The 13087-nt window shown below is 48.5% G+C and overlaps 1 protein-coding gene across 1 annotated transcript in view; it reads left to right on the forward strand.

The window, feature by feature from the left end:
* The window catches only part of VSTM5 (V-set and transmembrane domain containing 5), a 34397-nt gene extending 21310 nt beyond the window's left edge, over positions 1-13087 (forward strand). The window contains exons 2-5 of the mRNA XM_030332991.1: positions 9859-10185; positions 10298-10438; positions 10572-11145; positions 12528-13087. Coding sequence (XP_030188851.1) covers positions 9859-10185; positions 10298-10438; positions 10572-10615 — 512 coding nt within the window. The 3' untranslated portion in view covers positions 10616-11145; positions 12528-13087. The remainder of the gene's footprint in view (positions 1-9858; positions 10186-10297; positions 10439-10571; positions 11146-12527) is intronic.

A 13087-nucleotide genomic window follows, 5' to 3' on the forward strand; every position in this document is an offset into this window, starting at 1 on the left:
ATTTTTTTTTTTTTGGTTGGGGTACAACTACAGGAACCTGATGCAGGGGAGCCCCCTGCAAGCCTTCGCCTAAACCTGCATCTGTCCATACTGTTTGGATTTGGCTGACGACTGGGTGACTCCTCAAGGCCATTCATTATACAGTAAGACGATCAGGGGCGAGCTGAGCTTTGGTCCCTGAGTAATCAGGCACTGAGAGGGAGAATTACTACCTGAGCTAATAGGAGGGATAGATACCCTGTAAACTGGGCACACATGTCCACCCTCAACACCATTCATGGCGTCTAAACCCAAATGCCAATGTTTAGGGTTGCCATGCTGGCCTCCAACGTAGAACGGTCTCCAGAATTCCAGGCTACTTGTTTCAAGAATGACAGAGGTTAGGGGCGCCTTGGTGGCTCAGTTGGTTAAGTGTCCAACTTCGGCTCAGGTCACAATCTCACGGTCCACGAGTTCGAGCCTTGAGTCGGGCCCTGTGCTGACGGCTCAGAGCCTGAAGCCTGCCTGCTTCGGATTCTGGGTCTCCCTCGCTCTCTGCCCCTCCCCCACTCGTGCTCTGTCTCTCTGTCTCTCAAAATAAATAAACATTAAAAAGAAGAAGAATGACAAAAGTTAGGCAGCGAGGTAAATATTTTAGTTGCAGCTTAAAACTGCTGTTTCTCCTTTGAGCTCTTTGGCCCTCAGCAGACTTGGAGGGGAAGGGGGCCTCACCAGCATCCCCCTCAGCTCGGCACAGATCCTCCTGTTCTTGATCCCTCCAGGGGGGCAGCAGTTTGACAGGCAGGGCACGCGTGTCTTTATTCGTCCATTCCAGTATACTCTGAGTGCGCACAAAGTGCCAGGCACTGTGCTGGGCTCTGGGGCTTCTGAAATGACTGGAAACGAGCTCCAGGCAGACCTACTGTGCACACGCTCACTTCCTGCTGCCCTCGCTCCCCGCCAAGTACAGGCCAAAGCCAGTGCCTGGGGTTGTTCTCGACTGTTGGGGCTCAGTCATGGGTTGTCCTGAAGGTGTGTAGGACAGGCGCATGTGGTGGGCTCAGGGCAGTGTGAGCCCTGTGCGTGTAAATGTTCGATCTGCTGCCAGATCTCCCTCCAGGAAGCCCCGTTCAGATCCTGCTGTTCCTCTACTTAAATGCCATCTGAGGGCCTCCCTGCCTGATGGCTAACTCCCTCAGATAATCTCCAGCTTGCTACAGATTCCTCAGGCTACCTACCACCCTTTTACTCAGCAGGGCCGGAGAGAGCGGAGGATCCTTCTTGCCTCCCTGGGGGAGCTCACTGTTCTCCCAGCCAGGATGGCGCTTCCTCCCTTTCCCACAATTTTAAAATTTTATCCTTCAAGGCTCTGCTTCTTTCTCTTTCTTTAAGCTTATTTATTTTGAGAGACAGAAAGAGCATGAGCGTGGGAGGGGCAGAGAGAGAGAAAGAGAGAGGGAACCTCAAGCAGGCTCCGTGCTGTCGATGTGGAGCTCGATGCGGGGCTCGAACCCATGAACCTGAGCTGAAATCACGACCCGAGCTGAAATCAAAAGTCGGACGCTTAACCAAGTGAGCCGCGTAGGTGCCCCGCGGCTTCGTTTCATTGAGTGTCTGTCTGCTCCCTTCCCCAGCTCCTTGCGAACTTCCCGGCTCCTACCAGGGCAGTGAAATGCAGACTGGATGTCACTCTCAGTTCAGCCACTTAATGTGACATTGCACAAATTCTGTGTCTGTCTGCTCCCTTCTCCAGCTCCTTGCAAACTACCTGGCTCGTACCAGGGCAGTGAAATGCACACTGGATGTCAGTCTCATTTCAGCCACTTAATGTGACATTGCACAAATTCTGTAACCTCAGTGAACTTAACATGTGCTACTCTGTCAAATGGGGATAATAATAATACTGTTCACCAGGCCATACCCGCGAGCCAGCGCCCCGTTGCGGAGAATGCGATGGCGTTCTGGGGTGGCATTCAGTGACTGTGGGGCTGCAGTGGGATTGCTGACCTTGGAGATGCGTTAGGAAGGCAGAGCGTTAAGGGAAGAGTGGCTTTGGCCCTCCCTCACCTCTGCCTCTGCCCCCCACCCTCGGGTGCCTCAGAGATCAGCTCTTGTGTCCCTTGGAGTTTTCCCGTTGCTCCTCAACATTTCTGTGAGTCTCCGTGTAACCGACGGTCCTGGTTTGCTTCTAGCACTGACACTCCCCAATCTTGGGAAAACCCCTGGGCACCCTGGGAGGGCTGGTCATCCCAAGGCTAGTGACACAGACCTGAGCCGAGGAGAGCAAGCACGGGGGCCCGAGTGCTGTGCCCTGCGGGGCCTCACACGTGTCCTGTCACCCGCCCTCCCCTGCCTCACAGCCTTCGTCTGGAGGCTTTTCGGCCCTCTTTCCACAGCAGAGGAAGCTGAGGCTCTCTCTCGAAGGTGAAGGGATTTCTCCACGGGGAGGACACCCCCTGGGTTGAGTCCACGTGGATCTGCTCACATCATGAGCCTCCACCACACCTCCCCGCCCCTTGGAATAACACTTCTGTCCTGTGCTTCCTCGCTCCGCCGCCCTGCTCCAGCAGTGTTCCTGATGTAGGCTTTCTGACTTCCAGTTTACTGCTCACAGGCTCGCTCAGGGTGACAGCAACACTTGCTGGTTCTCGGCTGTGTCAGATGGTCACGCTGGCTGCACAGGTGGCTTTCCAGATAAGATGAGTTGTCCCGATAGAGGTGGCCTCCATGACTCCTGACACCCAGAGTCTGCACCAGCCATCCGTCCATTAGTTGATACCCTTGTTCATCGAGACTGTGGTCTGAATAGGCTTGACCTTTGCTGTGATTTCAGGAAATAGATCATCTTCAATCATCAATTTCTTTAAAGCAGCAAAATACAACCTCTATAATTTATTTGTCAGAAAAGGAGTAAGGAACCATTCTGAGTAGTATATTCCAGCCCATTCCTAGTAGCTGATTTCTGCTGGCACTTTCCCTCTGATTAGTTTCTTTTTCTTAATGTTTATTTATTTTGAGAGAGAGAGAGAGCGCGAGCGAGCACGCGCGGTGGAGGGGCAGAGAGAGAGGGAGGGGGAGAGAGAATCCCAAGCAGGTTCTGTGCTGTCAGCCCAGAGCCTGACACAGGGCTCAATCTCACCAAGTGTGAGATCATGACCTGAGCCGAAATCGAGAGTCAGAGGTGCCCCTCCCTCTGATTAGTTCTAAGTGGGTCTCCCCAGTACCAGGAAGTCAGGCTTTCAGGGAGCACCTTGGTTCAGGTTCCAGTGACTTCTGCCTTATTAAAAATCTTTAATTCTGTGACACCTTCTTTAAAGGAGGGATGTGCATCTGGGAAATGGGTAGAATTTAGTTCTTCTCTGCTTTTCACATAGAAAGCAAGTGAAGATATAAACCAAGGTCAGCTTTTAACCTTTCTTTAAACTTTGTCCACCAGATTGCTTGGTCTAATCAGGAGAACCTTAAAAAGGTTTTTTAAAATACATTTTTTTATTCAGTAAACAACTGAAATTCAAAACTTATATAAATGTATAATTTGGCAAATAAAATTCCATTGCCATCCAGTCTCTAAGGGGCAATCCCCGTTGACAGTGAACATATATTACTACAACATTTTCTGTATGTAATAGGTACCTATTTATACACACATAAATAAGATCATATTATGCTGCTTTATAAATCTATTTTTTAACCTAGTAACATGTTGTAGACACTCTCCCTTGTCCATGCAAAACTTATCCTTGTTAATGGCTGCCTGGCATCCACTTTACAAGTGAAATCCGATTTATTAAACCAACCTCCTTGAATAGAACATTTTTTTTTTTTAATTTTTTTTTTTCAACGTTTATTTATTTTTGGGACAGAGAGAGACAGAGCATGAACGGGGGAGGGGCAGAGAGAGAGGGAGACACAGAATCGGAAACAGGCTCCAGGCTCTGAGCCATCAGCCCAGAGCCCGACGCGGGGCTCGAACTCACGGACCGCGAGATCGTGACCTGGCTGAAGTCGGACGCTTAACCGACTGCGCCACCCAGGCGCCCCCGAATAGAACATTTTGAGCCAGGTCTAAGGATTGGCCTAGCTACTAACTTTCTCTGGACTTATTCTGAGTGATCTTAGCATGAGGTACAGAGGCGGGTTACTCATTAATTCAACTTTTTAAACTAAGGTGACAAGCAGTTTGCCTTTAAATTTTTAGAACTGTTAATTTTCCCTCCTAATTATAGATAGATAGGAAAAGGAACTCTTTGTTCTAAAAACCTAGTTAAATGCCTGGTTGGTTTGATTAGAAGGAGGTTTTAATATTAAAATCTTTATTATTTTTTTAAGTTTATTTATTTATTTTTTTTAGTTAATCTCTACACCCAAGGTGAGGCTCAAACTCACAACCCCCAGATCAAGATCTCTTGAGGTGACTCTGGAGGTCAGCCTGCTTCCCTGACCTCGCCAGCCAGACACCCCAGGAGGAGGTTTTTATGGTCAAAGGAAAATACAGACTAGTCGACCAGTTTCCAGCTGTATCAGCGTCTCAGAAACTTGGGCTTGTTATTTTTGTTTGTTTGCTTTTCAGTTTTGCTATTTCTTGGGCCAGAGTACCTATAAGACTCAAAATGAAGGTCCCTAAGGGTATTGAAAGGGCTGGCAGTATCCCAGGAAACTAATCTGTCAGTAACCTTGACCAACATGTTTAACATGAGTGTGCGTGAAATATACATGTTGCGATGCAGGTTTATCACTAGCTCTAAATATGGTTCTCCAAATCTTATGGTAATCATATTCCAACTGTTTGTATTTGGGGTCAGAGAAATCTGAAAACATAGATAAATGATCGTCACAAGGTGAAGTGGGAAAAACAGTTTTTTGTATGTTTGCTTTTTTTAATGGAAGTATAGTGGACGTACAATGTTACACAGTGAGATTCCACAGGTCTTTATGTTATGCTGTGCTCACCACAAATGCAGTTACCCTCTGTCACCATACAACACTATTGCATTGACTACATTCCCTGTGCTGTACCCATGACTTGTCCCATAACTACAGCCTGTATCTCCCTCTCCCCTTCACCCATTTTACCCATCTCCTTACCCCCACCCCTCTGGAAACCATCAATTTCTTCTCTGCATTTATGGGCTTGTTTCTGCTTTTTGTTTGTTGGTTTGTTTTGTGTTTTAAATTTTACATGTAGGTTAATTCATACGGTATTTGAATTTCTCTGTCTTATTTCATTTAGCATCACACTCTCAAGGTCCATCTGTGTTGTCCCAAATGGCAAGATCTCATCCTTTTTTATGACTAATACTCCATTGTGTGTGTGTGTGTGTGTGTGTGTGTGTGTGTGTGTGTGTGTATTCCAAACATTTTCAATCGGTGTGTTTTCATTCTTGTCTCTATGGATATTTTTATTTCTTTTTGATTTCCTCATTGAGGTCTGTCACCTCCCTGATTAGGTTCACGCCCAGGTATTTTAGTCTTTATAGAGCAATTGCAAATGGAATGTTTTCTTAATTTCTATTTGTGCTACTTTATCATAGTGTATAGAAATGCAACAGATTTCTACATATTCTATATTCAGCAATGACGGGATTCATTTAATATTGCTAAATTTCTGGTGGTGTCTTTAGGAAAAAGTTTTGAATAAGACAAAACTGCACTTAAGTCCCATCCTTTCCATTTCCTAGCTACATGGGCATGTTGCTGACTCATGTAAAAAATTAGAAGGATTGGTAACCACGTAAGTATGTATTATCGTAACTGGCACATGAAGTCTTGCCTAAATTAGAGTTCTCTTTCCTACTTGTGTGTTACCTTTTATTTTTATTTATTTATTTTAATTTTTTTTTCTTACATTTATTTTTGAGACAGAGAGAGACAGAGCATGAACGGGGGAGGGTCAGAGAGAGGGAGACACAGAATCTGAAACAGGCTCCAGGCTCTGAGCTGTCAGCACAGAGCTTGACGCGGGCTCGAACTCACGGACCCGCGAGATCATGACCTGAGCCCAAGTCAGCAGGCCGCTTATCTGACTGAGCCACCCAGGCGCCCCGCGTGTTACCTTTTAGATATGCAAATTTGTCAAACCATTTCGGCAGCAGCATTTCTCAGGAAATCTTACCCTTCTTGTTGCTATAAATATTTGTCATTCACTTATTCAACTCAACAAAGATTTAGTGACCAATCCCTCTGTGTCCAGAATTCTGCTGGGGGACACAAAGATGAAGAAAATACATAACTCCTGCCCTCTGAGGGCTGACCTGGAATTTGACCTCTGTTTTCTTCCTGAGAGAGGGGGCAAATGTGGCAAAATGTTAATAATTAGTGAATTAAGGAGAAGGTACATATTAATTGTACTTGCTTTTCAACTTTGCTGTGAATTTAACATGTTTTAAAGCCCAGAGTTGGCGAGAAAATCGATCTCTGTTACTCGGCAGTTGTAACCCGTGAGAACCATTATTACCTCCCAGTGTCTCACCTTGATGTTTATCAGATTATGTCTAGTCACCTAGCCGAGGCCTTTCGGAGAGAAACACTAGTGGAAAATGCTGGGGATGGGAGAAGGCAGGGAGAAATGTCTGGAAAAGTTAACAGGTGTGGTTACCTAGAGCCACACAGCAGAGGCCTTAGAGCACCTGGACACCCAAAGATTGAGGGGCCAAACAGGAAGTGGAGGGGGGAAACCAAGGGATGGGCTCTGAGCTTAAGTCCTGCCCTGTTGGTTACCCAATGTCCAGCCGTCTCTGGCCGGTCCTCTCAGGGAGGGTGAGGGGGCATTTTTCACATTCCGTGCTCTCCACTGCCAACCAGTGATGACTGATTTGAGCATAGAGATTAAATATGTGGGCTTTTGGGGCGCCTGGGTGGCTCAGTCGGTTGAGCGTCCGACTTCAGCTCAGGTCACGATCTCACGGTTCATGAGTTCGAGCCCCCGTGTCAGGCTCTGGGCTGATGGCTCAGAGCCTGGAGCCTGCTTCCGATTCTGTGTCTCCCTCTCTCTCTGCCCCTCCCCCATTCATGCTCTGTCTCTCTCTGTCTCAAAAATAAACATTAAAAATTAAAAAAAAAAATATGTGGGCTTTGGAGCCAGCTTGTGTGACTCTCAACCTTGCAGAATGAACTTGGACAAGCTAGTTAGTCCTGTTGACAATGAGGTTTTGCTCCATTCTCGATAGAATTGCAGTAGGTTGTGTGTGAGACATGAATGAGGCAATTTGTGCAGGTGGTTGCACGGGGCTTGTGCATGGCACCCGCTTACTACACGTATGATGGCATATATGTATGACCTCAGTCAACGGTGCTAGTACACGCTTGTGCAGAAACTTCTGCTTGACGCCTCTTTGACTCACCCACCGCCCACATCTAGTTCGCCAGCATGTTTCTTCTCCCCGTTCATGCCCTGTGAGGCTATGCCTCATCTCTTCTTTTTATTTTATTTTATTTTTTAATGTTTGTTTATTTTTGAGAGAGAGAGAGAGACAGAGCATGAGCAGGGTTGGGGCAGAGAGAGAGAGGGAGACACACAATCCAAAGCAGGCTCCAGGCTCCGAGCTGTCAGCACACAGCCCAACATGGGACTTGAACTCACAGACCGTGAAATCATGACCTGAGCTGAAGTCGGACGCTTAACCGACTGAGCCACCCAGGTGCCCCTTGACCTCTCTTATCTGTCCCCTGCAGCAGCCACCTGCCTGCTCTTCCTGCATCTGGGCTTATCCCCTCTCCCCCAGAATGTTCTCCACAGCAGACGTTCTCAAGCTTAGCGGAGAATGTCCCCTCCTGCCTGAGCCCTCCTGTGGTTCCCATCAGCCATGAGTGAACCCCACTCCTGACCCTCACATTGTGGCCCGTGTCCTGCCAGCCCTCCAGCCCCACCTCTGTCTCTCCCCACTGCATTCTGACATGCTGGCCTTCCTTCTGTCCCTCAGACACACCAGCACTCACCATCCCCTCACAGTTTTTTCACATGCTCCCTCTGCCTGACCTGCTCTTCCCTCAAGTCTCCACACGTTGCATGCCTGTCATTCAGGTCTCCATTCAAAGTCATCTCCTCAAACCCCTTTGCACTGCTGGTGGGAATGCAAAGTGGTGCAGCTGCTCTGGAAAACAGTATGGAGGTTCCTCAAAAAAATGAAGAATAGGACTACCCTACGACCCAGCAATGGCACTACTAGGTATTTATCCAAAGGATAACAGCAGTGCTGATTCTATTGGGCCCATGCACCCCACTGTAAGTAGCCAAAGTATGGAAAGAGTCCAAATGTCCATCGACTGGTGAATGGATAAAGAAGAAGTGGAATATATATATATATATATATATATATACACACACACACACACACACACACACACACACACACTGGAATATTACTCAGCTATCAAAAAGAATGAAATCTTGCCATTTGCAACAATGTAGATGCAAGGAGAGTGTATTCTGCGAAGCGAAATTAGAGAAAAACAAATATCATATGACTTCACTCGTGTATGGAATTTAAGACACGAAACAGATGAACATAAGGGAAGGGATGCAAAAAGAATATAAACACATAAGAGACTCTTAAATACAGAGAACCAACTGAGGGTTGCTAGAGGGGTTGTGGGTGGGAGGATGGGCTAAATGGGCGATGGGCATTATTAAGGAAGACGCTTGTTGGGATGAGCACTGGGTGTTATACGTAGGGGATGAATCGCTGGATTCTACTGCTGAAATCAAATCGTTATTGCACTACATGCTAACTAACTTGGATGTAAATTTAAGAAAAAAAATAACTAAAAAAAAAAAAGTCATCTCCTCTGCGAGATCTTCTCTGACCATTCTCTCTACAGCCACCTTTACCCCACTGGTCACTAGTGCCCTGTTTTATTGTCTTTAAAGCACTTGTCATTATCCAGAATGATTTCATTTGTTTATTTCATCCTTGTGTGCCTCCCGTTTAGAATGGAGTCACCAGGGAGGTTTACTGTTCATCCAGTAAACAGTCACCTTGGATCTTGTTCACGGGGTGTGTGTGTGTGTGTGTGTATGTGTGTGTGTGTGTGTATATATGTATATATATGTATGTGTGTGTGTACACACACACACACACACACACACACACAATAGCACAGACTGAGGGGCTTAAGCAACAGAAATTTATTTTCTCACAGTTCCAGAGGATGGACAGTCCTAGATCCCGGGTCTAAGCACAGGTCAGTTCAGTTTCTGGTGAAATCTCTCTTCCTGCTTCTTGCTGCAACCTCACATAGCATTTTCTCTCATTTCCCCCTTGCATTCCCGTGGAGAAGTAATGAGAGAGAGAGAGAGAGAGAGAGAGCGCGCTCTCTGGTGTCTCTTCTTATGAAGACAGTAATCTTATTGGATCAGGGCCCTACCCTTATGACCTCATTTAACCTGGATTACCTCCTCTTTTTTTTTTTTTTAATTTTTTTAAATGTTTATCTTAGAGAGACAGAGACAGAGTATGAGTGGGGAAGGGGCCGAGAGAGACACAGAACCTGAAGCAGGTTCCAGGCTCCGAGCTGTCAGCACAGAGCCCGATGCGGGGCTCAAACTCACAAACTGTGAGATCATGACCTGAGCCGAAGTCAGACGCTTAACCGACTGAGCCACTCAGGTGCCCCTAACCTTGATTACCTCCTTAGCGGCTGCATCTTCAAATACAGTCACACTGGAGGTTGGGATTCCGACATGGGAGTTTCGTGATACGGGGTACAATTACTCAGTCTATAATGTTCACCACTGTAGTGCCAGCACCAGAACCTAGAAGATAGCCTGGCATGTGCTAGGCACTCAATAAATAGTTGCTGAATAAATCAATGAGTCGTGAAAGTCCGCTTTCCTCTAAGTTCATACAGACGCTGCCCCACGTCTGGCATTCCATCCTGCAGGTCAGGGTGTGTCCCTGTACATCCCCCAGTCGGCCATCAATGCCACAGTGGAGGAAGACATCTTGCTTTCGGTTGACTACTCCTGTCATGGCATCCCCACCATTGAATGGAAGTACACCTCCAACTGGGGCGCACAGAAGATCGTGGAGTGGAAGCCGGGCACTCAGGCCAACATCTCCCAGAGCCACAAGGACAGGCTCTGCACTTTCGACAACGGCTCCATCCAGCTCTTCGGCGTGGGCGTGAGGGACTCGGGCTACTACATCATCACGGTGACGGAGCGCTTGGGGAGCAGCCAGTTTGGCACCATCGTGCTGCACGTGTCGGGTAAGGCAGCCCCCCCGGGGCCTGGCACCTCTCTGAACTGCCCACGTGTGGGGCAGCGACTTCGTGGTATTAAAAGAGCCATTATCTTCCCCTTGCCCTGCCCGCCCCGTAGAGATCCTCTATGAAGACCTCCATTTTGTGGCTGTCTTCCTTGCTTTGCTCGCTGCCGTGGCCGCGCTGTTAATCAGCCTCATGTGGGTTTGTAATAAGTGTGCGTATAAATTCCAGAGGAAGAGAAGACACAAACTCAAAGGTAATTCTCTGGGCCCTGTGGTGATCCATTCACGCTTTTATGGCTGGAGGTGGTTCTTGTTATCCTGGTCTCACCGAGAACCAACCCCCCTGTGGCTGGCGGGCAACTGACCGGCTTGTCTTTTGCTTTGCAGAGAGCACCACTGAGGAGATTGAGCTGCAAGATGTGGAGTGTTAGCCAAGGCTGCGCCCAGTTACATTCCTACCTCAAGAGGAGAAGAGTATTTTCCACAAAGGGCTCGAACGCCGCCAATCCGCCCTCCCCGCCTCCTGCCGCCCGGCCAGTAGCCACACGGTCCCAAGGGGACTGCGGATGTTAGCGAAATTGACTCCGTGGACTCCAGGACTCTGGATTGGACAAAGTCCGTTCTAGTGCTTGCAAGAAGCTCAAGGAGAAGCGCGCTTGAGGCTTTGGGCCAGAGCCTCGCTCGGCGGCCGCTTTGCGGACCCACGCCAGTGGCCTCGTGCTGGTCGGGCCGCTTGCTGGCTACGCTCGTCGCGGCCCTGGGGGTGGCCGCTGGAGGTATCCCCGTGTCCGAGGCCGGAGTGGCCCCGGACCGAGCATGCAGCCAGCATTGGACAGGCTCTCCGTGTTCCTTTCTGCTCTGCTGGTCCCTCCAGCCTCTGCTGCGGGAGCTACTGTGAGAAGACCCGAGGCTTTTAGATGATCTGCCTGCCATGCAGGGGGAGAGACTGGGCCCTAATGAGGTGCTTGGAGCAGACCCCGGGGCCTGGTTAGGGAGAGGGGCTCCGCTTGTTCCTGAGGGATCAATGTCAGAAGCAAGAAATAGGGAGAAAATGACCTCTCTCTTCCTCTCGTAGCCCAACATTAGTTGGATTTTCCCTCCTCTGGCCCCTACTTAGGCCAGAGTGAGGAACACAGATGTTCATCTCCACTGTGGGCAGCAGCTGGCCTCCAAATGGCTTCCCGACAAGCCAGGTTCTGGTACCTATGAAAGCGAGCCTGCGTGGTGGGTGGTACGACTGTGCCCCTTGTCACCAACACTTTGTCTCAAGTCAGGCCCTTGCTCCCTCCCAAGTGGGCTTAGGAATACTTGGCGCTCACCTACCTCACAGTCGGGGTATCAGGTGAAGCCCACAGTATGCACAGAGCTCACTGAGCAATTTCAGGAAAGCAGGAGGATTCTTCAAGGGTCTGGAAAGCCAAGCAGGCTACCGAGAGCTGTAAACTGATACACGCTCTGGTGTACCGGGGCTCCATGGGGACCTGGGGACTGGAGCACAAGTGGCCTGGGCTCTTAGGCTCTCGGCTTGTCAGTCACCGTGTTTATTTGAAAGTTTCTCCACCCCGACTTCCATTTGGCAAGCTCTAAATAGGCATGAACTTGTTTTCCATTATCCTTTCTCTCTCCAACACTCTTAGCTACAGACCAAACGCACCAGGCCAATTAGTGGAGCATTCCCTTCTCTTCTCCTCTTTGTTTTTTGAAATGTTTGTTTTTGCGAGAGACGGGTGGGGGGGGGGGCAGGGAGGGGCAGAGAGCGAGGGGGACAGAAGATTCAAAATGGGCTCTGTGCTGACAGCAGAGAGCCCGACTTGGGGTATGAACTCATGAACTGTGAGATCATGACCTGAGCCGAAGTCCCATGCTTCACCAACTGAGCCACTCAGGTGCCCCTCTCTTCGCTTGAAGTCCCCAGTGTCAATATCTTTTCTACTTCCCATGTGGCAAAAAAAGTTGCCTGGAGAAGTTAGGCCTTTCTCTAAATAATCCGGGGTAATAAGAAGGGATTTTTGGAGTAGTCACACAGGAGCTCTGTGCTCTTAGAGAAAGTCTCTAAAGGCATTATTGATTCAAAAGGCAAGAGAGCAGTTGGTCTACACAACTGATTTGTAGCTTGAGCACCTGCACAGAGAAGGTTCTCACCCCCCAGGCCACCTCCTGTGCACACACTTGTAAGCACGCACACCTGTGCCCTTTCCCCAGGCAGTGGTCAGAGGAACCGGTCCCCCACCGGGATGGGTTCCTCATACGAGTCCCCACTATCATGAAGAAGCAGGGTGGGAGTACGGGAATAAAAAGGGGGTCAAGGATAATCTGATTAGTTCTTTCTTCTCTTTCCCACAGAAAACGCATCAGCAGGAAACCCGTTTGGATCCGGGCACCTGCTGGCATCTGTGTGTGCTCTTTTACACCACCTGCTTTCCAGAACTGTGCTTCTAGCTTGTCAGAAGTCAGGGGTGGTAATCTCCAGAATAAAAGGAGAAATGGAAAAGCGGAACCAGTGAGAGGCCTTCATGGCAAACCCAAATGTAAATTAAACTGCCCCCCACCCCAAAGCTCATGAAAAGTTATGCCCCTGGCTTTCCATTTCTTTATTTTGCACTTTTAAAGCTCCCTCCATCCTGAACAGTCTTGTGGAAAGTATTTGATTCCAGAGCCTGAAGTGTTTGTCTATTTTTCAGAAAAGAAAATCTGAAATTCCAGAGGTTGGCCACTGGAAATGTTAAGCTATAAGTTATGTTTTAAACTGTGAAAAAAAAAATTGCTGTAAAGAACAAAATAAAGCCTGAAAACAAAGCCCCAGCCCTTTGTGTGTGAGCCCAGTCCTGCCAAGCGCTCAGAGGCCCTGGGTGAGGTTTCCATCACCTGTGGGCATTAGAAAAACCCCAGCCACACCCATGGGT

Source organism: Lynx canadensis, chromosome D1, assembly GCF_007474595.2.
Source record: "Lynx canadensis isolate LIC74 chromosome D1, mLynCan4.pri.v2, whole genome shotgun sequence".
Lineage (NCBI taxonomy): Eukaryota > Metazoa > Chordata > Mammalia > Carnivora > Felidae > Lynx > Lynx canadensis.